This window comes from Typopeltis vanoorti, chromosome 19 (genome assembly GCF_054136105.1).
Source record: "Typopeltis vanoorti isolate ZY-2024b chromosome 19, IOZ_Tvanoo_1.0, whole genome shotgun sequence".
Lineage (NCBI taxonomy): Eukaryota > Metazoa > Arthropoda > Arachnida > Uropygi > Thelyphonidae > Typopeltis > Typopeltis vanoorti.
Window position 1 is genome coordinate 110612352 of NC_143567.1, and position 25195 is coordinate 110637546.

General features: G+C 36.8%; 1 protein-coding gene across 1 annotated transcript in view; it reads right to left on the reverse strand.

The window, feature by feature from the left end:
• Nucleotides 1-25195, reverse strand: part of LOC150096439 (rab-like protein 3) — a 145720-nt gene that overhangs the window by 92155 nt on the left and 28370 nt on the right. Inside the window, exon 2 of the mRNA XM_090409132.1 lies at nucleotides 4573-4664. Within this exon, the coding sequence (XP_090265258.1) occupies nucleotides 4573-4664 (92 nt within the window). The remainder of the gene's footprint in view (nucleotides 1-4572; nucleotides 4665-25195) is intronic.

Here is a 25195-nt window from a genome sequence, read left to right on the forward strand (position 1 = left end):
CTGAATGGATTTGGTGTTCAGAGTCTGAAAAAACTGTTGAATGAAGTGAAAGTGGATGTGCAAAATCAGCAAAACTAGAGATTTTAGGGTGGGGAGAGGAGCTGTTGAATAAATATGCAGACATCAGTGAGGCAGTTGAGTGTAAGAATATGTTAAAACGCCTAAGTTAGTACCACTATTAGCAAACTAGAGTGGCATAGTTAGTATAAAGCATCAGGATAGTGGTGGGCCTAAGGGACTTTTGCACTTTATGTTCACTATACCAGGAACATTTGGAACGAGGAGGAGGAAGTTTTGCCACTGGTTAGTTTATCCTAGCCAAAGGTTATTGGCATTAGTAAGACATGGCTGACAGAAGATGATATAATTAGGGATAGAATGTGAAGTGTATAACGTGTTCAGGGAAGACAGAAAGAAAAGAATGGGGGGGGGGGGGTATATTGATGATAGTCGATGAACTGCAGCCAAAAAGGGTAGAAGTTCAACTGCAGGCCAGTGAAAATAACACATTTGAGGCTATCTGGTGTGAGACAGAGGTCAGCAAAACAAAACATATAGTTGGATGGTGCTATAAACTGGGGGGGGGGGGGTGGATGATGAGGATAGTATGCATCAGCAAAAAGGCTCAATGAGTGTAGGGCAGGTAATTATTATGAGGGATTTAAAATATGGGAACATAGATTGGAAGGAAAGGACACATGGGAGAAGGAAATGAAATTTATGCAGTTACTAAGGAATAATTACCTGAGCGAACATGTGATGGAATATACAAGACATCTGAGAGTGCTTGATCTACTAATTGCATCTGAGAATTTGTCAATAACCAACACGACCACGTTGCCATCAAATGGTGAGAGTGATCATATAGTCTTAGAAGGTGGCTAAATGTGTGAAATTTGCAGTTAAGAGGGGCTAGTGGAATTACAGGGCTGGTAAATATGACAAGCTTAGAATATTGCTTGAATCAGTGCCATAGCATGTGAAACTGTAGGGGCTGGATGTTGATAGTGAATGTGAAGTGGTAAAGGGGTGTTTGAGAGAAGTAATGGCAGACTGCATACCTAGAGTGAGGAGAGTAAATTAAGTGGAAGTTCAATGGATGAATATCACCATTAAGCTGGAGCTGAAAAAAAAAAAAAAAAAAATTGTGGAGGGAATATAAGGAGAAAGGTGACCAGCAGGCACATGAGCAGTACAAAGCACAGGCCAGAAGGGTAACCAGTGTGGTAAGAAAGGCAAAAGCAGAGTATGAAAGGAAGTTAGCAGTGAAGGCCAAAGATAATCCCAAACAGTTCTTTCAATATGCTACAAGTAAAAGAAAGTGTTTATGGCAGAATGATTTTAATGAATGACGATGGTAGGGAGGTAACTGAATCAATTTAAATAGTAGAATTACTAAGTGAACACTTTGAAAGTGTATATATTCGAGTGGAAATACTGCAGTAACAAGAGAGGGAAAGGCTTATATGGGAACTGAGGTAAATGAAATGGAGGTGCATAAGCATCTATGGGATTAGATGGTATACCAGCTTGAGTTTTATGTGAAGGTGCTAGGGAATTGTCAGTGCCCTTGACCACATTGTTTATTCTGAGTCTTAGCTCTGGGTTAGTCTGAAGGGGGGCAGAAAGGAAGGGGGGAGGAAGTTACAAGACTGATGTAGCAAATTATTGACTGATTAGCATATCAAGAGTTGTTGTCAAAATACTGAAGAAGTTGTTCAAGAGCAAAATACAAGAATGGATAGACAGAAAGGAGATACTATATTGGAGGAAACATGGTTTCGTGAAGGGTAAGTCATGCCTCAGTAACTTGTTAATATTTTGTATTACAATGAGTTGGATAAAGGTATTGGGTTTACAGTGATACTGCTGGACTTTTCAAAAGCCTTTGACAGGATACCGCATGGAATTCTAATCAGTAAACTGAGGTGGTAGGGAGGTAACTGAATATAAGGTTGATGAGGTGGATAAGTGGGTGATTGATAGAGAGATATCGGAGAGTAATTTATTCAGGAGTAGGGTCCAGAAGAAGGTCTGTGCAATACCATCGACAAGGAGTAGCATAGAGGCAGCCTGCCTCATGGCGCAGCTTAATAAGGGTGCTCGTTTAGCCATATTGCAGTAAGTGGCGTCACTACACTAACAATTCCTGTTAGCGTAGCAAGTGCAAAAGAAGTTTTTCCAAGCTTGAACCGATTTAAAATCATTTGCAAACAGCAATGATCCAAGAAAGATTGGTTGGTCTAGTAACTATATCAACAGAGGCAGACAGTTTATAATTTAAAATTAGAAGAGCTTATAAACAGTTTTATTGCACGATATCCCTGTAGAGCAAATATTTAATTAATATTATTATATAATCATTTTACATTAATGTTTCTCTTGTAATAAAAACAAAATAGCAATTGGAGATTTTCTTATATTCTTGTCTTACAATCCATCAGGGGCGATATTTAATTATTTTCCCTAAGGGCACGGTCTAATCTGGGAACAGCCCTGGGCCTGTGACTAGTGGCATGCCACAGGGCTTTGTTCTTGGGCTGCTACTGTTTAATTTGTACATTAATGATGTAGGAAAAGACCTGAGAGGAACTGTTCAGTTGTTTGCTGATGATGCAAAGTTTGGTAGAGCAATAGTTAATACAGATGATGTTAAAATTTTGCAGGATGATTTGAATAGGCTGGCAGTCTGGGCAAAGGAGAATGGATGTCAGTTTAACGTGGCAAAGCGTAAGGTTATCCATTTGGGATGAAAAGATTACCAGCTATAGACCACGCTGATGGAAATGCACTCCAGGAAATTGACGAAGCCAGAGATTTGGTAGTGTTAGTGGATAGGGAGAAAAGAAAAGCAGGTTAAATTTTAGAGGGTACATAGCAAAAGTGGCTAAAGCAGCTCATCAGATTTACTGAAGAATACTCTGAAACAGAAACAAGTAGGTTATTATTCTTCTTTATCAAGCCTAACTAAGACTCCATCTTGACTACTGTGTGTGCGGATCTGGTTACCTGGGTTTCTTTGTGATGAAGAAGAGGTCGAGTAGATCCAGAAATGAGTGACCAAGATGGTAGCAGATCTATGGAATGAACTTTAAAATTATATCATTCCTTTTCTGCTTGTCAACTGGTTGACAGGCAGAAAAGGGGTGATTTCAGAACAGGTATGTTGTAGGAGAACTAGGGCCATGGAAATTGAGTAAGAGTGTAGTTAGCAAGGGTGTTAGAACTAGGTTTTTTGCTTGGAGAGTAGCGAATGAATGGAATAGGTTGCCAGAGTCTGTTGTGGGTGCCATGACCGTAAAGGAGTTCAAAGCAAAGTATGATAGATATTATGTAAATGTTGGACAGTGCGACATGATATTTAGGGCCTCCCTTGATGAGTCTATGGATCCCATAGAGTAACCCATGATAATAATAATAATTTTGGGATGAAAAGAGTATAGATTGTTTTTATCATTAAATTAAGTACTGAGTTGATTGAGGCCAAGGATTTAGGCGGCAATAATGTCAACAGCAAAAATTCAACAGCCAAGTAATCCTTTGAGCAAAACAACTCAGAGAATTACTTGGCTTCTGAAGAATACATTGACAACTATAGGAAGGCTATTGTCCTTTATAAGGACAATAGCCTTCCTATAGTTGTCAATGTTATATGGTATATGATAGGATGGCATATGAGGTTATATGATATAGCTGCATCTTGGCTAGTGCAAGAATTTAGTTGCTTCGGTTTCTTGGGGATGAGAAAGTGGCAGAGAGGATCCAAGATATGAATGACAAAAGATGATGGTAGGTCTGTGGAGTGCTCCTTATGAGGCTACATTAATGGAGTATGAATTCCAAAGTTTAGTTGACAGATGAAAATGAGTTGAAATGACAAAAATTTATAAATTACTAAAGGAATTTGCTGTTTTAAGGATGCTTGTGACATAAGACCGAATGATATATGCAAATAAACACAAGAAATTTCTTGTGTTTACGTGCATATATCATTCAATTACTAAAGGAGTTTTATAAGCTTGATACAAAAGAATTTTTTCAGAAAAAAAAATTTGAAAAGAATGTAGTTAGTAAATGGTATGAGAACAAGATTTTTTTTTTTTTTTTTGAATGGAGTAGTGCCATGGCATAAGCAGCTACAAGGGAAGAATGTCAACAGTGAATGGAAATGACTGGAATGGATTGCAAGAGGTGTTGTGAGCGATCTGATAATGAGTTAAAGGAAGAGTATGGTTGTTATTTTGGGAATAATGGTTAGTGTGCACCTCCCAAGATGAATCTTCAGACTCAATGGTGATGTTTGTGTAATAACAGTAGTAAATATTAGTAAATAATAATAATAGTAAATAAATCTTCAAATCCATTTAAATATATAGTATTTTGATTGTCCCCCCCACACACACACACATACATGATACCTTAAGTAAGCTGAACTACTGTATTAATCTAAACATTTAAAATCTAAATTTAATTTAATAAATATTAATCTAAGTCTGAAAAAATTTCTAAAAACCAGAAGCACTTTGGATTTGAGCTTTGTATAACAATAGCCAATAATAAGTAAAATTTTACCTTCACTTCCACTGAACATCCAATTGTCCAAGAAGGATTGTTGATTGGTTGTGAATGGCATATCAAGTGAACCATTGATGACTTACCCACTCCTAAAACAAATGATATATCAAATGAGGATATATATATATACATAAAATTCGCTAAATGTAACGAACTGAGGGTGTTGACTAGGCAGAATAATCGTTAAAAACTCGAATATTCAAAAAATTCTCAAAAGTTAAAGCAAATTTTGATAAAGCCACTTCACTTTAATCGTTGAATATAATGATACAGGGATTATAGCCTTCTCACCGACCTGAATCGCTAACAAAATTAAAATGAATTTTAATTAAAGTTAAAATTTATTTGAACTATAGTTTAAAAAATTCTTGCATTTTACAAGTTACTAAATTCTTAGTAACTTGTAAAAGTTTTTTTAATAATTTTTATAAGTAGAACTATCTTTTAGGAAAATAAAAGAAACTCAAGATAGATGAGAAAATAAGAAAAGAATTCAGAAATAATTAGAACATATTCTTCTTCTTCTTCTTCAACCTTTTGGTTCTGCCCACTGCTGGATGAAGGTCTCCCCCATGGTTTTCCAGATCATTCAGTTTTCTGCCTCTCCCATCCATCTGACTCCTGCAATTTGTTCCAGTTAATCCTTCTGCCTTCTTCTCGGTCTTCCTCTTTCTCTTGCTCCATCCATTGGTCTCTACTCTGTTGTTTTTCTAGTCCATCTCCCGTCACTGCATCTGGCAATATGGTCAGCCCATCTCCAGGTATTTCTCTTTCTATCTCTTAATGTTCTTTTTAGCATACTTCATTCCATGTGATGTTATGTGGTTCTCAGCTTTTTGTTTAGGGCTTCTACTAAAGTCCATGTTTCTCCTCCATATGTCAGAACAGGAAGTATGCACTGGTCGAAAGCTTTCCTTTTTAGACTCATAGGGATATCACTTCTGAATATGTCTCTCATTTTCCCATAAGCCATCCATCCAAGGTGAATTCTTCGTTCAATCTCTTTTCTTTGGCGCTCCTCAAAGGATAACAAGTGGACCAAATATACATATAAAGTAACTTGTTCTATTTCATGGTTTTCAACTTTGACAGTTCTATGGTTAATATATTTATTCATCATTATTTTTGTTTTTTCTCTATTTATTTTTAATCCAATTACTCTGGAGGCTTCATTTAGCTGATTTAGCCTTTCTTCCAGATCTTCAAGATTATCTGCTATTAGGACAATATCATCTGCAAATTTCAGATGATGCAGCCTTTCTCCATTTATGTTTATTCCTCTTGTTTCCCAGTCAAGGCTTATAAAGACTTCCTCTAGTGCAGCTGTAAATAATTTGGGAGATATGGTGTCGCCTTGCCAGATGCCTTTTTGTATTGGGAACTTTTCACTGTTTTTATATAATTTAATTACAGAAGTTGCATTATTGTAAATATGTGTTAGTGTTTCAATATATGGTTTCTCAGTTCCCTGGGTTTCAAGTGCTTTTAGCATTGCGGATGTTTTAACTGAATCAAATGCTTTTCCGTAGTCTATACAGGCCAGACATAGGGTTTATTGTATTCAAATGAATTGTTAAAAATTTTAGGGTTTTTGATTTCATATCCACAAAATTAGAAATAATGGTCTTAACATCTAATTCTGCACATATATCATTTTCAATAGCTATTAATGCCAAACTAACAAGCCTTTTTTGCATCATACTTGTTCTTAAGAAGGTTTTAATCAATTTCAACTTGGAAAAGGAACGTTCACTGCACTAACAGGTGAGGTTAATGGTATTCTTAAAGCAATTGAAAAGTTAGGGAAAGAAAAATTATTGGACACAATAAAATTAAGAATATCAAAGTGTTTTGAATATTTAAATTATCCTTCCGAAAAATATCCCAGAAAGCACATAACTCGTCATATAGTTCTATTGCATTTACGTCTTTATTGTCACCGTCCTTCAAGAGAATCTCTAAATCGACACAATTTTTTCATAAATCTTCGTTATAATTTGTAGTGATCTATACAAGAAATTGAAATTATCATAATATGTTTTTAGTTGTTCAAAACTTTCTATTAACGAATACATTGCAACGTCTAGAAGTGTATAAAACACATTCACTCTAAATTTATCTTTTGGCGATTGTGGCGTTTCATCATGATGCTTGTAGTCAAATTGTCGTGTCTTCTTTTGTTGTCGAACTTCCGTACCAGTTTTAAATTCTTGTTCTCCATCCACCTCTTCACTCAGTTCTTTTGTCGTTTTTAGAACTTCATTAACATTTGTATCAGATCGATACTCTTATAAGAATATTTTTAAGTTTTCGATAGATTCTAAAGCAAGTAAAATGCTCATATTTTTGTCTTGAAGCATTTTACTCACAGGGTTTATTCTAAGTAAATCATGCCAAGTTATAATAGAGCAAATAAATTTGTACTCCTTTATTTTAGCACATAATGTTTGTGCTTCATGCTGAGTTTCTTTATTAAAATTTTCATTATTTATATTTTCAAAAAGTGCATCGTAAATTTCTCCTAATTGATATCGTAGAGGGAGGATTGCATTAATTTTACTTTCTCATCGCGTTTCTGATGGCTGTTTCAATTTTAATTTTTTTACAAACTATAAAAGGATTGCCCAATGTTTGTGTGAGAATGAAAAAAAATTGTATATTTCTTGAATAATTGCAAAAAACTAATTGTATCTGCATTCACTTTGACTGCATCGTTAATGATTAAATTTACAGTATGAGCAGTACATGGTACGTAAAAAGCTGGATGATTTTTGTTCAAAAGCAAATTTTGGAGACCATATTTTTTCCCTTTCATAATTGTCCCATTGTTATACCCTTGACTTTGCATGTCTTCAATGGGAATGCTCCATTTTTCCAGTTGTTCCATTATTGTTGCACATAAACCACGTCCTGTGGAATCTGATATATCTGCAAAACCTAAAAAGTTTCACTGATCTTGACAATTCCATTGTCACAGGAAAAAAAGCGAATAATAATGGTCATTTGTTCTGTTTTACTTGCATCAGGTGTGCAGTCTAAAATTATGAAATAATATTTAGATTTTGGAATTGATAATAAAATTGTATCCCTGATTGCGTTACTTAAAGATTCCAATATTTCATTTTGACTGTCTTTACTCAAATAGTGTACTCTATTATTTAAATTAAGGGGATATTAAATCCCACATTGTTTTAAAACCGAATAAGAAACTCAAAGATCGGAATCAAAGAGTTTCATGCTGAATATAGTATAACTATAAACGTATCGGCGACTATAGTTCGCCCACCGATTAGAGGTCCCTCAACACTTCTGCGCATGTCAGAAAAAGGAGAATCCTTTCTGATAATAGGGTAATCAGTCTGTCTTCTGGGATGTAATAATAAACAAACCGAGTTTATTTATTATTACAGGTCGGAAAATTTAGCTTTTCTTTTACGAACATTGCTGTTTTTAAAGTCTAACTATTTTGCTTGTATAACAGTTGGAAAAATGTACGTAGAGTGTTAATAAAATTAAAAAAGGTATAGCATAAAACAAAAATGTAATTAAGTTTATTTTTAAGAAAGTTTTCTATAAAATAAAAATAATTATAGAAAACAGAAATTATTTCAAACGAACTTAGATATTCTAAACTTACAGTTGAGAGAACTGAGACACTTTAATGTCCTAAACTGATTAATTATTTATGACTTGTTGTGACTCTCAATAGCATGCAAAAAAAAATGTTGGAAAAAATACCATTGTCAAATTCTTTTTATCTTCAGAGTCATCTGAATTGGTGTCCGAATCGCCATCACTTTCACTTAAACTGATCACCAAAGGTTCACACAATTCTTCGATAATTCCGTCTCTATCCCAATATACATTTTCCAATGAGGTGACATGAGAGCAATATTTTCCCCACTTTTGAACTGTAATACTTTCAATCGCCTGTTCTGAAAGCTTAAAAAGTTTCGACATGTCAATATCCCCAGTTAAGTTGCGATGGCGAATGAAACTTTTCACTTCTGCCAAAACATACTCAATAGCATTAATATCGCAATGATATGGTGGTAGCCTCAAAGCTAGAAATCCATGCTCTTTGAGCATCGTGTCGAATTTAAATAGTTTAGTTGTGGGCGAGTTTCTTTTGACCAAATTAAGCAATTCAATTTTTCGCATATCTGGGGAATGAGAAATGTTATTTGCAGAGAGCCAATCCATAAGAATTCTTATGGATTATTAGACCAATTTGGAACTTGTTTAATCGAATAGAGTGATAAGAAGCGTTATCAATTATAACAACAGCATTTTTAGGAAGGTTTGGAATCAGTTATTCTTCTGCCCACTTTTCAAAGATCGTAGAATTCATTTGCCCATGGTAATCTCCAATAGTTGAATTGGCATCGTATAGTAAGTTTGAATTTGCTAAAAAACCCATTTCTCCACAAACACACAAAATTATTATGCGCCGCAAGGCATTTCCGGTTTGTAGCACTCCACATTCTTCTTTAGACTGCCAACGTTTTCCATAAGTTAAATTACTATTCAATCCAAGTTTCATATAGATAAACAATCGGTCTTTTCTCCTCCCTGAAACGTCTTACTGCTCTCAAATACTGCGTTCTACATAAAACAATGTCACTTCGTTCCATGATAAGTTTCCTTTTATTCTGGAACTTTTTAAAACAAAATCCGATTTCATGAAGTATTTTCCTTAAAGTTTCTCTTTTCCAAAGAAAATTAATTTTTTCTTTAAGCACAGGAATCAATTTTGGAACAGTTGGCACTCTTTTCTCGACCAAGTAAAAATCGTGAATAGTTCTTATAACGTCTACATCAAAATCATTCAAAGCTACGGTTTCAATGGTTTTCTTTCTCTGGCGCTTTTTTTTTAGGAGATTTAAATTTTGGCTTACCTTCACCTTTTGATTCCCTACGAATTCTTTTACCAGTCGACCCCGATACGCCCGCAATTGCACTTGCATGTTTGATGACTTGAGAAAGGGGAACAAGAAGACGGCCTTCTGACGATTCTTTTTCGCAGAATGTCAGCACATTATTCAATATTCTTTTGCAAGAGCTACTGAAACGTATAACAATAGAACTTGTTGACTGTACTGGATCCATCATACAAATTAATAATAAAAAAATAATGCAAAAAAGGAACAACAAAAATCAACCTAATACTAGTACAGCGACAGACAAGAAAGCACGTGATTTCGCATGTTGGCAACGAATTTGTACATCCTTCATTTCTTTCTCCCCTTCAGCATGAATCGACTATTCTTGGCACCAAGCCAAGAAGGGATCTATAAATGGTGGGCGAACTATACTAGCGTAAGCTGAAGCACGTAGTTCAAGTACGTAGTACAAACTAAACGAAAAAAGCGAATAATAATGGTCATTTGTTCTGTTTTACTTGCATCAGGTGTGCAGTCTAAAATTATGAAATAATATTTAGATTTTCGAATTGATAATAAAATTGTATCCCTGATTGCGTTACTTAAAGTTTCCAATATTTCATTTTGACTGTCTTTACTCAAATAGCGTACTCTATTATTTAAATTAAGGGGATATTAAATCCCACATTGTTTTAAAACCGTATAAGAAACTCAAAGATCGGAATCAAAGAGTTTCATTTTTTTTTTTTTTAAATAACGAAACCTGTGGTGCATTCATAATTAGAAGAAACACACGTATAAACCACAGTGAAAATTATTTAAAAGCAAGTCATTCCTTACTACTCAATTAGTTAAGAGTGTCTAAGCATCAACTAGCAACAAACAATTTAAATATTACAGAACTAGAAACAGATTTGTCAAATATGTTAAATCAAGAATTGCTACAATTAATTATAACTGTCTCAAAGAATTCGGGAAAAAAAGCTTTTGATAAAAGCAATAGTGCTCTACATATTAAATACTTTAATCTATTAAATTGATCAAAAAAGATCACTAACAAATTACCAACGGAAAAATGGGTAGTCAATTTATCTAACCGTCAACTAACAAAAGATGAATTAAATGTTCTAGCAAGAGGCCATAAATTTGCGATTTCACCAAAGTGTTTCCCATATTTAAACTTTATACATAATATAGAAAGAAACATCAAGCATCTCTCCCGTATTGAAGCCAACAAACTTCGTTTCGAAGTAGCTAAAGTGATCTACAATGCCAAACCTTCAGAATTAAATATCCCACCGTCGGAATTGAAAGCTATTATTTCCTTAAAATGTAACAAAAATTTAATCATTACTAGAGATGATAAAGGAAATACCACTGTGGTTCTTGATACCAATTCATATGACCGAAAAATTAATTTACTTCTTCGAGATCGTAATACTTACTCCAAATTGGATTTTGATCCTACGAATCGTCAACTCAGAAGATTAAATAAGCTACTTAATGAAACTTCCTCCTTAGATGAAGAAACAATCAAAAAACTTAAGACATACCATGCAAGACCTCCTAGAATTTATGGCTTACCTAAGCTACACAAAACTAATGTTCCACTTAGACCTGTCGTAGACTGTATCGGCTGTCCAACGTACAAGTTATCAAGATTCTTATCTAACCTTCTCTGCCCTCACATAGGCCACTCAGTCTCTTCAATCAAAAATTCTACTGAGTTTCACACAAAAATTAAAGACATTCAACTATCAAAAACTGACTTGTTAATCAGCTTCGACATTGTCTCCCTCTTCACTAACATTCCCCATAAAGAAACAATAGAATTATTAACTCAAAAATTTCCGTCTGATATAGTTGAATTGTTCAAGTTTGTTATTGCATCAGGTTACTTCACCTGGAAAGGTCAAATTTACAAGCAAGAGGAAGGAACAGCAATGGGATCTCCTTTATCACCAAACCTAGCAAATTTGTTTCTAGAACACCTTGAGGAAAAAAAATATTCACTTTTGAACCCAAACCAAAAATTTGGCTAAGATATGTCGATGACGTATTTGCAGTATGGAATCATCCCGAACCTGAATTACAACTGTTTCCAGATAAAATTAACCTTCTTCATTATCGCATCAACTTTACGTTAGAAAAAGAATCTCCAAAGGGTATCTCTTTTTTGGATTTACACATCAAAAGAAAAGAAGACGGTTCCATCGCCACTTCCGTCTTTCGCAAGCCTACATTCTCAGGTCGTTACATTCACAATTCTTCTGCTCATCATCCATCTCAGAAATCTGGCATTATTAAATCACTAGTTTCCAGAGCACACAAATTCTGCTCCTCTGAAGAATCTTTAAACCAGGAATTAGAAGTTATCAAAAATACAGCCATCCTAAATGGATATAATCCCAAAACAACTCAAAAAATCATCAGTCACTTCTGTATACATCAAACCAGACAGGAAGAAGTGCATAGGATTCCCATACCTTACGTTAAAGGCATCACAGAACGTCTTTCTAAAATTATGAAGAAATACAATTTTGCCACTACTTACAAACCTATCAACCAAATTTACAACTTATTACCTTCTCCTAAGGACAAATTCTCGCCCTTGATGTTACCTGGTGTTTATGAGATTCCATGCTCATGCAAATTATCTTACTTTGGACAGACAGGTAGGTCTGTTCAGAAACGCATCTCAAAACATCAAGACCACATTCGTCTTCTTAAACCGCAGAAATCTGGCCTCTCTCAACACGGAATTGAAAATCCAAACCATAGGATCCATTGGGAAAAGGCTAAACTTTTACATAGATCTTTATTTAAACATGAACGTTTATACAAAGAAAGTTCTGAAGCCCTACTACACAGACCAAACCTAAACTGCAACGACGTTCTTACTATTCCTAAAGAATGGGAAATTATTATACAAAACTATGTTAAATAATTAACGTGTTTTTTTTTTTTGTACTACTTTAGCACATTATGCATGTTTTCATGAGATTCTATTGTAATCATGCGCCCTAACTGTATGTTATTCCTAATTTTTGTTTAAATACTGTACTGATGATGTCCTAAGATACTTAGGATGAAATATTTACAATAAATAATTTTCACTGTGGTTTATACGTGTGTTTCTTCTAATAATAAAGAGTTTCATGAAGAATATAGTATAACTATAAATGTATCGGCGACTACTAACGTAAGCTAAAGCACGTAGTTCAAGTACGTCGTACAAACTAGGGCAACTCGTTGCAAAGGTGGAGAAAGTTCTGATCGCTATTCTTAGTATTTTCCATAATGTAAAACCCATCTCCTAGGAGATGGGTGATGTTATACATTATGGTGGGAGGTCACTACACAGACCGGTTTCGATCTTTATTGAGATCTCATCAGTGAGTAGCTAGATCAAAGTATAATACTACGGGTATAGCGAAAAGAACTCTATTGTGTACTCTATTGTTTCATTGTAGGGCCCTTTCAATATGATTTTCCATAATGGGATCAAACTTCGAAAACAGTTTGACTAATTTTAAAAAATTGCCGTTATTCCTTTCATATGATTTATCAGATGATCTGCAAGAAGCTAAATTTTGGCTACCAAGGAATTTCATAATTTCAATCAAGGGTTCTAAAACACTCATCCAATGTTTCTTTTCCATTTCATGCATGCTTTGAGTCTGGCAATTAGTAGCAGTTTTGTTTTTTAAATTTTTATCAAGTTCCTTCCATTTTAAGAAATTTTTCATGTGAGTTTAACTAGTCTCATGTCTATGCAAAGTTGTACTTACATTTCTCCAATCGTTATAACCTTCAACAAGACTACTTGATTCAGTAGGCGTAAAAAGTTTGCAACAAAAAAAAAAAAAAGAATTTAAAGTTTCGGAATAAATGAGCCGTGTTCTTGGCACGGGTTCCCCGTTTTCCATTTTTCTATTATAATACCGCCAAATTTACAACCATATGTATCTCTGGGATATATTATATTTTTCTTTTGAACAGGCCCCATTCCAATTAAAACAACTCGGAATTTTTCATCTATTTTTCCCCATTCACCTAGATCTTCTAAATTTACAGAGACTAACAATGTGTTAGTTTCGTGGTCAACTACAACTAAATCTTCTCCTAACTGTTTTTCACTTAAATCATGCGTCTTGTTATCTTGTTCGATAGTTGCAATAGTCCTTTCATACAAACTGGATGATGTGCACGGTTCTTCAACTGATTTCCTACAACTAAATCTTCTCCTAACTGTTTTTCACTTAAATCATGCGTCTTGTTATCTTGTTCGATAGTTGCAATAGTCCTTTCATACAAACTGGATGATGTGCACGGTTCTTCAACTGATTTCTGATGTATCGAGTTGGTTACAATCTGCATCAGAATATTTTAATATTTTAACAAATTTATTAAGAGCCCCAGTTTGTTTCTTAATATCTGCTTCTTTCGCAGCATGATGCTTACGATTTTGTGCACTGGATAACTTTTTTAAAATTTTTGATTCCATTTCTATTTTATACCCACAAGAAATGATTACACAACACGACACAGAGATGAAATAATAGTCCGCACTGTGCTACTGTCGGTAACCTACTGAGATGCGTACCATATTACACGACATGACACAGAGACAAAATAATACTCCACACTGCACTACTGTCAGTAGCCTACTGAGATGCTTACCATATGACTGGTTAACTAGCAACAAATGTTTTGTATGAAAATTCGTTTTTGCGCATAAAAAGTTCACCGTTTCACTTTAGATAGACTGCAGTAGACACAACATTCTGCAGGCAAGCATTTAGCCTGCTCTTGCTGCAAAATTGTAAACAGCCAGCTGATCAAAGAGGCAGCTGTTTAAATTTTTATTTCGGTGTATCCAGCCTTATTTATTTTAATATTGATAATTTTTTTTGAATGATCATATTTTGAATTAATATTGAAGAATTTTTTGTTTCTTAAAAATGAACTTATGAACAGTGCCCGGCGCCCCCTTCGTTGCAGTGTCCGCATGCCCGCTTCCGCCAGCCCTGCTGGTGATTATGACAAGCTTAGGAGACAGCTTGGAGCTATAGCATGGAATGAGTAGTTGAGAGATAAGGAAATAAATGCTGCTTGGGAACTAACAAAGAAATACATAACATCATCAATGTGTGAATATATTGCAAAAGCCAAAAGGCTGAATAGGGTAAGTGCAAAATGGATGAATGAAGAGCTTAAGCATGAAATCTTAATAAAGAAGAACTTTGGAGGCAGTACAAGATGAATAATGGTAATAATCAGTTACATGAAGAGTATAAAGAACAAGCCAGGAGAGTGACTCAGTAATGAAAACAAAAGTGCAGTATGAGCAGAAATTGGCAAATCAGTTGAAGAAATATGCCAAGTAGAAGGAAGAATGATCATGGTAAATGATATTAATGGATGAAAATTATAGTTATTATGATTATATAACTCTGTCAGGAAGTCCAAAGACTCATCGGGGGTGGGCACCTACTCTACAACTCCGTCTACTCTATAGTTCATTCTAACTGCAACCACACCAATGCCATCTACCGCCCACCACCACTACCACTATTTCCACAGACAATCGCAAACATCCATGCCCACAGCAGGATTCAAACCCATAACCTTTTGACTGGACAGTGGATATATTCTAACGACTCGGCCAACCAGGCCGACACTGCAGAAGACATTGCTGAATGGTAAATAAACACCCTTAGAAATTGATAAATATTAATTTATCAATTTATAAGGGTGTTTCACTTGATCATGCTGGAATCATGAAGAACTTAAGTGTAGAGAATATAGGAGAGAATGGCTTAATTGTGAGTAAGCAAGTATTTGAGGAAATAAATAAACTTGATATCAATAAGACGACAGGATTTGATGAAACATCACCACGCATCTTAAGGGAATGTTCAGGTAATTGGCAGCAGCATTGGCATGCCTGTTTAATAAGAGACTTACAACAGTACAGGTTCCAAGGGAGTGGAAAACATGTAAAACTGTTCCACTGCATAAGCATAGTGATAAGGCTGTAGCTTCAAATTACAGGCCAGTCTGCATATCTGCAGTTGTGGTGAAGGTATGGAGATTGGTGAGAAGTAGGATACAGAATTGGGTTGAAACTAGCAGTATTCTTTGTGGTTAGCAGTATAGGTTTGTTAAGGGGAGATTGTGTTTTATTAACTTACTTATGTACTATAACAAGGTGACAAATACCTTGGACAGGGGAGATGCATATATAGTGGTGTGCTTGAAATTTGGAAAAAAATTTAATTGGCTTCCACACAACAAACTATTAAATAAACATGAAATAGATGGGATGGGATAACAGACTTCCGAGTTGGATCAGTGACTGGCTGTTCAGATAGGTATCAGAAAGTTGTATATGGGGGTGCAGTATCCTTAAAGAGATAGGTTCACTAGTGGTGTATTGCAGGGTTCAGCTTTGGGACCATTGTTGTTGTTCAATTTGTATGTTAATGATATTGGGATGGGTTTAACTAGTGATATGCAGCTGTTTGCATATTATGCAAAATTTGGGATAGCAATGCAGAGTTCAGCAGATGTCATGGTCTTACAGGAGGACTTGAATAGACTGCATGAGTGTGCAGGTAAGTGGAACTGTCAATTCAGTGTTGCAAATTGTAAAGGTTTGAAATTTGGTAAACAACGATGGTATACAAAGTGATCACTTGGTGGAGAAACTTTAAAGGAAATAGGAGATGAAAGATCTAGGAATGATGATGGACAAGGACCTGAAATTCAGGGCCACACTGCACAAGTTGTGAAGATGTCACATCAGATAATGGCAATGATGCAGAGGACTCTGACATGCAAAATAGAGAGGTTATGATACTATTGTATAAGGCCTTGATCAAGCCTGCTATAGATAATTGTGAACAGATTTGATAACCGGGTTTTCATAGTGACAAGGATATGTTGGAAGTGTCCAGAGAAGATTCACATATGTGATCAGTGGTCTTTGAAATGTGGAGTATGATGGACAGTTTCAGAGAGAATGTAAGTTGCAGAACCTTGGGAATAGAAGGAAAGGGGGATATGATTGAGACATATAAGCTAGTCAGAGGTTGTTATCAGGTTGACATGGAAGAAATTTATCATAGAATTGGGAGGAGGGGTAGAAGAAGAGGCCATTGTTAGAAATTGTATAAAGAGGGTGTGAGCAGAGGAGCGGTACAGGTTCTTTGCATGAAGAGTGGTTGGTCAGTGGAATGTACTGCCTGAGTATGTTATGAATATAACACACTGAATAAGTTTAAGGTACTGTTGGATGAGCATTATATGCAATTAGTGTGTACCTCCTACGATGAGTCTCTGACTCCATGGAGGATGATAGTAATAAAAACTATAGATGCCAACAAATTATATTCTTGTTTTCATCCTTTATCCAAATTTAAATAAACAAAGTGGTGTGCATAAAATCACTTCACAACTGTGCTACTTGATGTGAAACTACTTGATACGGCAATTGATGTGAAATCATTAGCCTCTATATCTCATAATGCAAATCACATATCCTTACGGACATGTATAATGCTAAATATTATGAGAAGAGCCACGACCCATACCAGTTTCAACCTTTGATGAGGTGAAAAAGTAAAGGGGTTCTAATCATAGGCCTAGAGTAGTCAGTAGAGGGATGCAAGAGAGCCTAATAGAATTAGGAGAAAGAAGACAGTATGAGAGATAGAGAAAAGGCTTCAGCTCTTTTATATCATCACATAGCCTTTGGCTATCAGTTTTCCTTTTTCACCCATCTCATACAGATGAACAACCAAAAGACCAACTGAAACTAAAGCACAAAGATGACTGATATCCAGGTGGTTAGCCTTATCTGAGTTAACTGCCTCAAGTTGGCCTTTTCTGCATGGGACTGCTCTCCAGTCATCCCTGTCATTGACCATAAGTCCATCATTGATCTTATAGTCAATTATGGTGAATTAAGAGGATGGAAACATTTAAAAAACCTTTCAGAATAAAAATAGACAGAATTTTATCTCCCCCTGTAAAATATTGCATAATGTGCGTGGTCTACACCACTAAGCCAAAAATTTGATAACTCCTAGAATGCTTCTTTCTTCTTCCTCCTTTTTCAAGACAAGTATCAATACTTTGATTCATGTATGTGTAAGCATTTAGATTAGGATTCCGAATTCAATATATGTTAGCGCTACATGTCCCACTTTTCCATTCCTGGAGTATCCTCCTATTTTGTCTAATGTCAGGTTTTCAATAGTCTCCAGCTGCTATGATGTAGCGGGCACCGTATAAATACAGCTCCAATTCCTGAAAGAATTTTCGTCTAACTGTTCCATTGGATGGAGCATAAACATTTATAAACTTCATTACATATCCAGTATTTCCAGTCTATTGCTTTGTTCTGTTCCTTCTGCATCCCTTTGTATAGTACAGAATATAATATGTTTAGTTTAATCCTTTATCCAAGTGCGAGCAAACAAAGTTTGCGCCTGAAAGTATCTTCAGTACTGGGGTAAGGTAGTGCAACACCAGGCAACTCGTTGCAAAGGTGGAGAAAGCTCTCATCACTCCTATCTCAGTATCTCCCATAATGCAAAGCACATCTCCTTGCAGATATGTGTAATGCTATGCATTAAGGCAAGGACCACTACCCATACCGGTTTCAACCTTTATTGAGGTCTTGTCAGTGGGAGCCAGTCCCAGTAGTGGAGATACAAAGGCAGAAGCAATGAGAGGTCATCCTAACCTATAGGAGTTGCCAAAGGGTGTGCAACCTTATTATTAAATTACTCCAGATTCAGAGAAAGATGTTGAGAGTTTATTTTTCACTTGGTTAGACTATAATATGTTTAGTTTAATCCTTTATCCAAATGTGAGCAAACAAAGTTTGCGCCTGAAAGTATCTTCAGGACTGGGGTAAGGTAGTGCAACACCAGGCAACTCGTTGCAAAGGTGGAGAAAGCTCTCATCACAGGCGCAAACTTTGTTTGCTCACACTTGGATAAAGGATTAAACTAAACATATTATAGTCTAACCAAGTGAAAAATAAACTCTCAACATCTTTCTCTGAATCCGGAGTAATTTAATAATAAGGTTGCACACCCTTTGGCAACTCTTATAGGTTAGTATGACCTCTCATTGCTTCTGCCTTTGTATCTCCACTACTGGGCCTGGCTCCCACTGACGAGACCTCAATAAAGGTCGAAACCGGTATGGGTAGTGGTCCTTGCCTTAATGCATAGCATTACACATATCCGCAAGGAGATGTGCTTTGCATTATGGGAGATACTGAGATAGGAGTGATGAGAGCTTTCTCCACCTTTGCAATGAGTTGCCTGGTGTTGCACTACCTTACCCCAGTCCTGAAGATATTTTCAGGCGCAAACTTTGTTTGCTCACACTTGGATAAAGGATTAAACTAAACATATTATAGTCTAACCAAGTCAAAAATAAACTCTCAACATGTATAATACAGAATGACCCAAGGAGGTGGGAAAGAATAAGAACTCCTACTCCAGTCCTGTTAAATCTTCCAAAGCTCCAATAAGAAAGAAGTGGATATCTATCTGTTAAAGTTTTTATACCTTTATATCTGCAGAAGTATATGTTTCTTGGAGAAACAAAAACCTGATATTATCGCATAGCATAAGATTCCATATAGTCTCATGTTTAATTTGAATGAATCCTTATACATTATAAGGTGGAATCCTTATACATTTAATCAAGAAAATCGACCGTAAAACCCACACTATTTTCAGACATTAAATATATTGTGTTAGGGACCACGAGATGGTGGCACTTGTTGAGCTATGTTGTACCCCAACAAGTGCCACCTTACCAGGAACACTCAGTAGGGAAATACTTCTGTAATTCTCACTTTCAGTTTTATTTCCCTTTTTATATATGGGTACTATGAGAGCTCTACTCTAATGTATTCCTGACTGTTTGCTTCTTGAGTGTACAGTCAAGAAGCATACAGTTCTCTCTTTCATGTCTCTCTTCACTGCATGCCGCTTAATTAGTGATAGCCTTGGGCCGGCTATCTCTGATTGGATACCAGTGGAGATTGAACTGCCCACTCAGTCACCAAAAGTTACATAGGGCTAAAAACAGCCTCACCTACTCCCTATATGAGAATAAAAGGCATTAGCTGATTTTTATTATTATTCAGGCCTCCATGGAGTCAAAAGACTCATCGTGGGAGGTCCTTTCTAAGAAACTCGTCTATCAAGACTCATCGAGGGAGGTCCCTCCTAGGAAACACAAAGTCTATCATACCACTCCTTAAACGCATTGACCGTTCTCGCCCTCACCACTCCATCAGGCAATGCCTTGAATGGTTCAACCACCCTCCATGCAAAGAATTTCATGCCTATCGTTCTTGATTTTTCTTGGCTTTTTTTTTTTAAGGTGTCAGCTCTGGCAGAGTTCCAAGGAAGTGGAAAGAGGACAAAATAATTCCTTTGCATAAGGGAGGTTCTAAGACTGAAGTAGCAAATTATAGACCAATCTCAGGTATGGTAGTAAAAGCTAGAAAAATTGGCCATAAAGAGAATTCAATAATGGGTAGATAAAAATATGACACTGTATGAGAGTCAACATGGCATTGTGAAGGATCGTTCATGCATTAGTAATTTACTGATTTTTTATAAGAGAATAACAGCCGAGTTGGATAAAGGAAATGGCTACACAGTGATTTTTCTGGATTTTGCAAAGACATCTGACAGGATACCACATGGAACACTGTTACCCAAATTAGAAGAAACGAGGATGGATGTAACACTGGTTAAGTGGATAAGAGCATGGCTGCTGGACAGATATCAAAAACTGGTATATGGAAGAGCAGAATCAAGGTGAAAACAGGTGACCAGTGGTGTGCTGCAAGGTTCAGTGCTGGGACCATTGCTGTTTAATTTGTACATAAATGATATAGGAAATAACCTGAAAATATTCAGTTGTTTGCTGATGATGCAACGAGTAATAATTATTCAAAGCGATGTGGAGAGCTTGCAGAAAGATTTAAATAGGCTGTCAGTATGGGCAAAAGTTAATGAGTATCAGTTTAATGTTGAGAAATGTAAAGTTATGCATTTCAGGATAAAGAGATTACAAGATGTGTACCCCATTGATGACACTGTACTCCAGGAAATAAACAGATGAAGCTAGAGATTTAGAAGTGGTAGTAGACAGAGAGTTAAAGTTTAGAGGATATATTTCTAAGGTAGCCCATAACACTACTTTTAATGTGTTCTGAATTTATAAAATTGTATTTTTAACGTATAGTATACCCAAGGTAAAAAACTTTCTACGTCTTAATTTAATTTTGTAATCTAATAGATAATAACAGGACTCTAGCTTTGATGCAAGTTTTTTTTTTTTTTTTTCACCAGAGGCCAATAGTTGTAACGGTTGGTCAGTAACTTTAGCATGCCATGTAGATTGTTGTGCAGCTTGTTTCTTTGTATATATATGTATACCCCAGATGTATATATACGTATACTCCTTAATGTGAAGGTCAAAACGTGGAGTGTTTATTTTGGTTCATATTCACCTAAACTCTTACTCTAACATGGTAGTTGTTTCCATAATTTTCATGATGCATTATTGTTAAGGTATATCTTCTATTTAGTCTTACTGTGATTTGGCAAATACTTTCTGATATAAATTTTACATCGTCCAAGTTATTTTTTATTTTATTAATAAAAAAAAAACAACACCATGTTTATTATTAGCAAATGCCAATTGTTATGCAGGCCACCTTAAAGCCACTGACAAGGGTGAGGCATATAATTTTTTTTAAGTGGTTTCATGTGAGTTCGGATTATGAGCATTAAGCTTGAGATGGGAGGAAGTGTGGCTATGCCCCACAAGTAGGTTGTGATGAGGAGGAGAAAGAGACATTCTGGAGAGAACTTGACCAAGTAGTAATGGGAATCCCTGATGGTGAGAGAGTGATCGTCAGAACAGATCTGAATGGACATGTAGGAAGGTGATGAAGCAGTGAAGAAAGGGTACATGAGGGTTGGAGTAGTGGTGAAAGACGTGGTTCAAGAAGAGAGTTGGGCATCTGATAACCTATAAGAGCGGGGATAGAATGAGTCAGATTGACAATATTATATGCCGTAGGAAACATCTGAAGGAGGTGAAAAACTGTAAAGTGATTAATGGAGAAAGTGTAGCGGCACAGCACAGGTTGGTTGTGGTAGACTGTGATATAAAAGGGGAAAAGAAGAATAGACGGAAGTGGCAGATACAGAGGAGAATAAAGTGGTGGAAATTGGAAGAGGAAGGCCCAAGGAATAAGTTTAAAGAAAAGGTATTGAAAGAAATGAAGTTACCACAGGATGTGGAAGAATGGTAGGACGTTAATAGTCGGAATATTAGAAAAATTGGAGAAGAGGTGCTTGGTATAACATCAGGAAAGGGACCACCTGAGGATAAGGGGGCATGGTGGTGGGATGAGGAGGTGCAGTTGGAAATCAAGGAAAAGAAAGAGGCAAAGAAAAAATGGGACGTGACTGGAACTAGAGCCGACAAGGAGGCATATAGATTAGCAAAGAAAAATGCAAAGAGAGCTGTGGCAAGGGCGAAAGCAAAGGCAGTTGATGAGGTTTATGAAGAACTGAAGAGAAACGGTGGCGAAGCTCAGTTGTTGAGAATAGCAAAAGCCAGAGATAAGGCCTCGAAAGACATAACATCAATCAAGCAGATAAAGGATGCCTCAGGAGTAGTATTACAAGAGGAGGACAAAATCAGAGGAAGATGGAAAGAATATTTCCGTAAACTACTAAATGAGGAGAATCCGAGAGAGAGGTGTGACGATGGAGAGGCAAATGAGAGACTGGTGCAAGACATAAGTAGAGAGGAAGTGGATTGGGTACTGAGAAAAACGAAGAATGGAAAGGCTGTGGGGGCAGACCAGATACCTGGGGAAGTGTGGAATAGTTTGGGCAGTGAGGGCGTGGATATGTTATGGGATCTGATGAGGAAAATAGCCCAACAGGAAAAGATACCAAAGGAATGGAGGAAAAGTATTCTTATCCCAATCTACAAAGGAAGAGGAAATGTTTATGACTGCAGCAACTATAGAGGGATCAAGTTGATGTCACACACATTCAAGATATGGGAAAGAGTAATTGAAGGGAGGATACGGCAGGAAATGAAAATTGGTGAGGAGCAGTTTGGATTTATGCCAGGAAGAGGGACAACAGATGTGATATTTGCGCTAAGGTGATTGATGGAGAAATAAGAGAGATGCAAGTGGAGCTGCATATGGTGTTTATAGACCTGGAAAAGGCATACGACAGAGTGGCCAGGCAGGAGGTATGGAGGTGTATGAGGAAGAAGGGGATGTCAGAGAAGTATGTGAGGTTGGTGAAGGAGATATATGAGGGAACAGAAACTCAGGTAAGGTCTAGTGTCGGCATGACAGAAGGGTTCCCCATTATCATAGGGCTACACCAAGGGTCAGTTCTGAGCCCCTACCTCTTTGACCTGGTCATGGATGTACTAGTGGAGGATGTCGAGAAGGAGGCACCATGGAGCATGCTGTTTGCCGACGACATTGTTCTATGTGAATCATCCCGAGATAAGCTTGAAAATACCCTGGAAGAGTGGAGAAAGGTATTGGAGGAGAGAGGCATGAAAATTAACCGGGAGAAGACTGAATATATTTCAACAGGGAGTGATGAGGATATGATCATATGACTTCAGGGTGAAATGCTAATTTCAGGGAAGAAATTCAAGTACCTTGGGTCAGTCGTCAAGAGGAATGGTGACCTGGATGAGGAAATACAGCACCGAATAACATGCGGCTGGATGAACTGGAGGAAGATGAGCAGGGTCCTGTGCGACAAGAGAGTGAGTTGTAAGAGGAAAGGAAAGTTGTATAAGATGGTGGTGAGGCTGCAAAGACGTGGCCTATAACAAAGGCACAGGAGAGGAAGATGAAGGTAGCGGAGATGCGGATGTTGAGATGGATGAGTGGTGTGGATGACAAAGAAGGATAGGATAAGGAATAACTACATCAGAGAGACGGTTAAGGTGGGACTAATTGGCAAGAAGATACAAGAAAGTAGGCTGAGGTGGTTCGGACATGTAGAGAGGAAAGGTGAGGAGTATGTTGGTAAACGAGTGGAGTATATGGAGTTGGAGGGAAGGAGGAAAAGAGGCAGGCCCAAGCTCAGGTGGAGGGATAAGGTGACAGAGGATCTTAGGGTGAAAGGATGGAGTCCGAAGGACGCCCTGGACTAGAATTTGGAAGAGGAAGGTTAAAGATCGGTGCGCCGACCCCGTTTAACATGAAATAAAGCATAGTGAAAGAAGAAGATGTGGGTTTGGATGTCAGGTTAGCAGGCTGGACTGGTAACTGGCTTTCTGATAGATAAACATCAGAGTTGTATATGGGAGAGCAGCATCAGGGAGGAGGAAGGTTACAAATAGAGTTTCAGAGGATTCATTACAAGGTCATTACTGTTTAGCTTTATGTTTATGATATTGTTGCTGAACCACAGAGAGAGATATTCAGTTGACTTAGGATGGTTATTAGTAATAGTGCTGATGTTTTGGTTCATCAAGAGGATTTGAATAAGCTGGAAAGGTGGGTCAATTTAATGCAACTAAATTTGAGGTTTTGAAAATTGGGATCCACAGATGGGATGCTTCATACTCACTTGGTAAAGTTACTAGAAGAAGTGGATGTAGCAAAGGATCTTAGGGTGATTGCAGATAGAAAGTTAAGGTTCAGAGGATATGCTGCAAAGGTTGTGAAGACAACTCAGAGAACTGCTGCAAAGGTTGTGAAGACAACTCAGAGAACTGCTGCAATACTGGGGAGGACACAGAGATAAAAGGGTGGTGTGAAACTGGTCTATAGTTTGACACCTCCATTCTACCACCACCCTTATACAATGGCACTATTTTATCCTCCTTCTACTCCCTGAGCACTTTCCCAGTATACTTTTAATGAATGGCTGGATCAATGGAGCTGTCAGTACCTTAGCACATTCTCTTAAAACATGTGGCAAAATCTCATCCAATCTCACTGCCTTGATTTCCGAAGTATTTTATAATTGAAACACACTATCTCCCCAGGCACTTCAAAGCCTTCAATCCTTAGCAATCCTTTCAAGAACAAAAGCTGCTTTTCCAAACGAAATGTTTCAAAATAAAGTGATCATTAAACAGCTCCACTTATATTATCTGCAGTGGTCACTTGACTTCCTTTTTCATCTAATAGGTCATTCCTTCCCCCACCCCTGCTAGCCATATAACAAAAGAATTCCTTAGGATGTTCCTTGGACTGTATGCTAATCTCTTCTGGTATTCCATTTTGGTTTTCCTTCCTATCCTAGTCGCTTCCTGGCCTGTGTCTTATATTCTTTATTCAATTTCTCCTTTATGCAATTTCTCTCTGCCTCTCTCTATATACTTTTTTCCATGACCTCTTCATCATCTGTTTGACTTCATTAGTCACCCACTGTAAACTGTATTACCAAACTGTCTTATCTTTTTCACTCAAGGAACACATTTTGCCACTACTGCTGATAAATATTTGTTCACTAGTCCCCGTGTAATGCTGATATCTTTCCCTCATAATTATTCATGGAACTGCTCCAAGTTGATTTCTAAGATTGATCTTAGTCACCTGCCTTATAATTCCTTGATACCACTGCATGTGTGTCTATTCAGTCTCCCAGTCAAGACTGCACATACTCTCAGCAATGGGG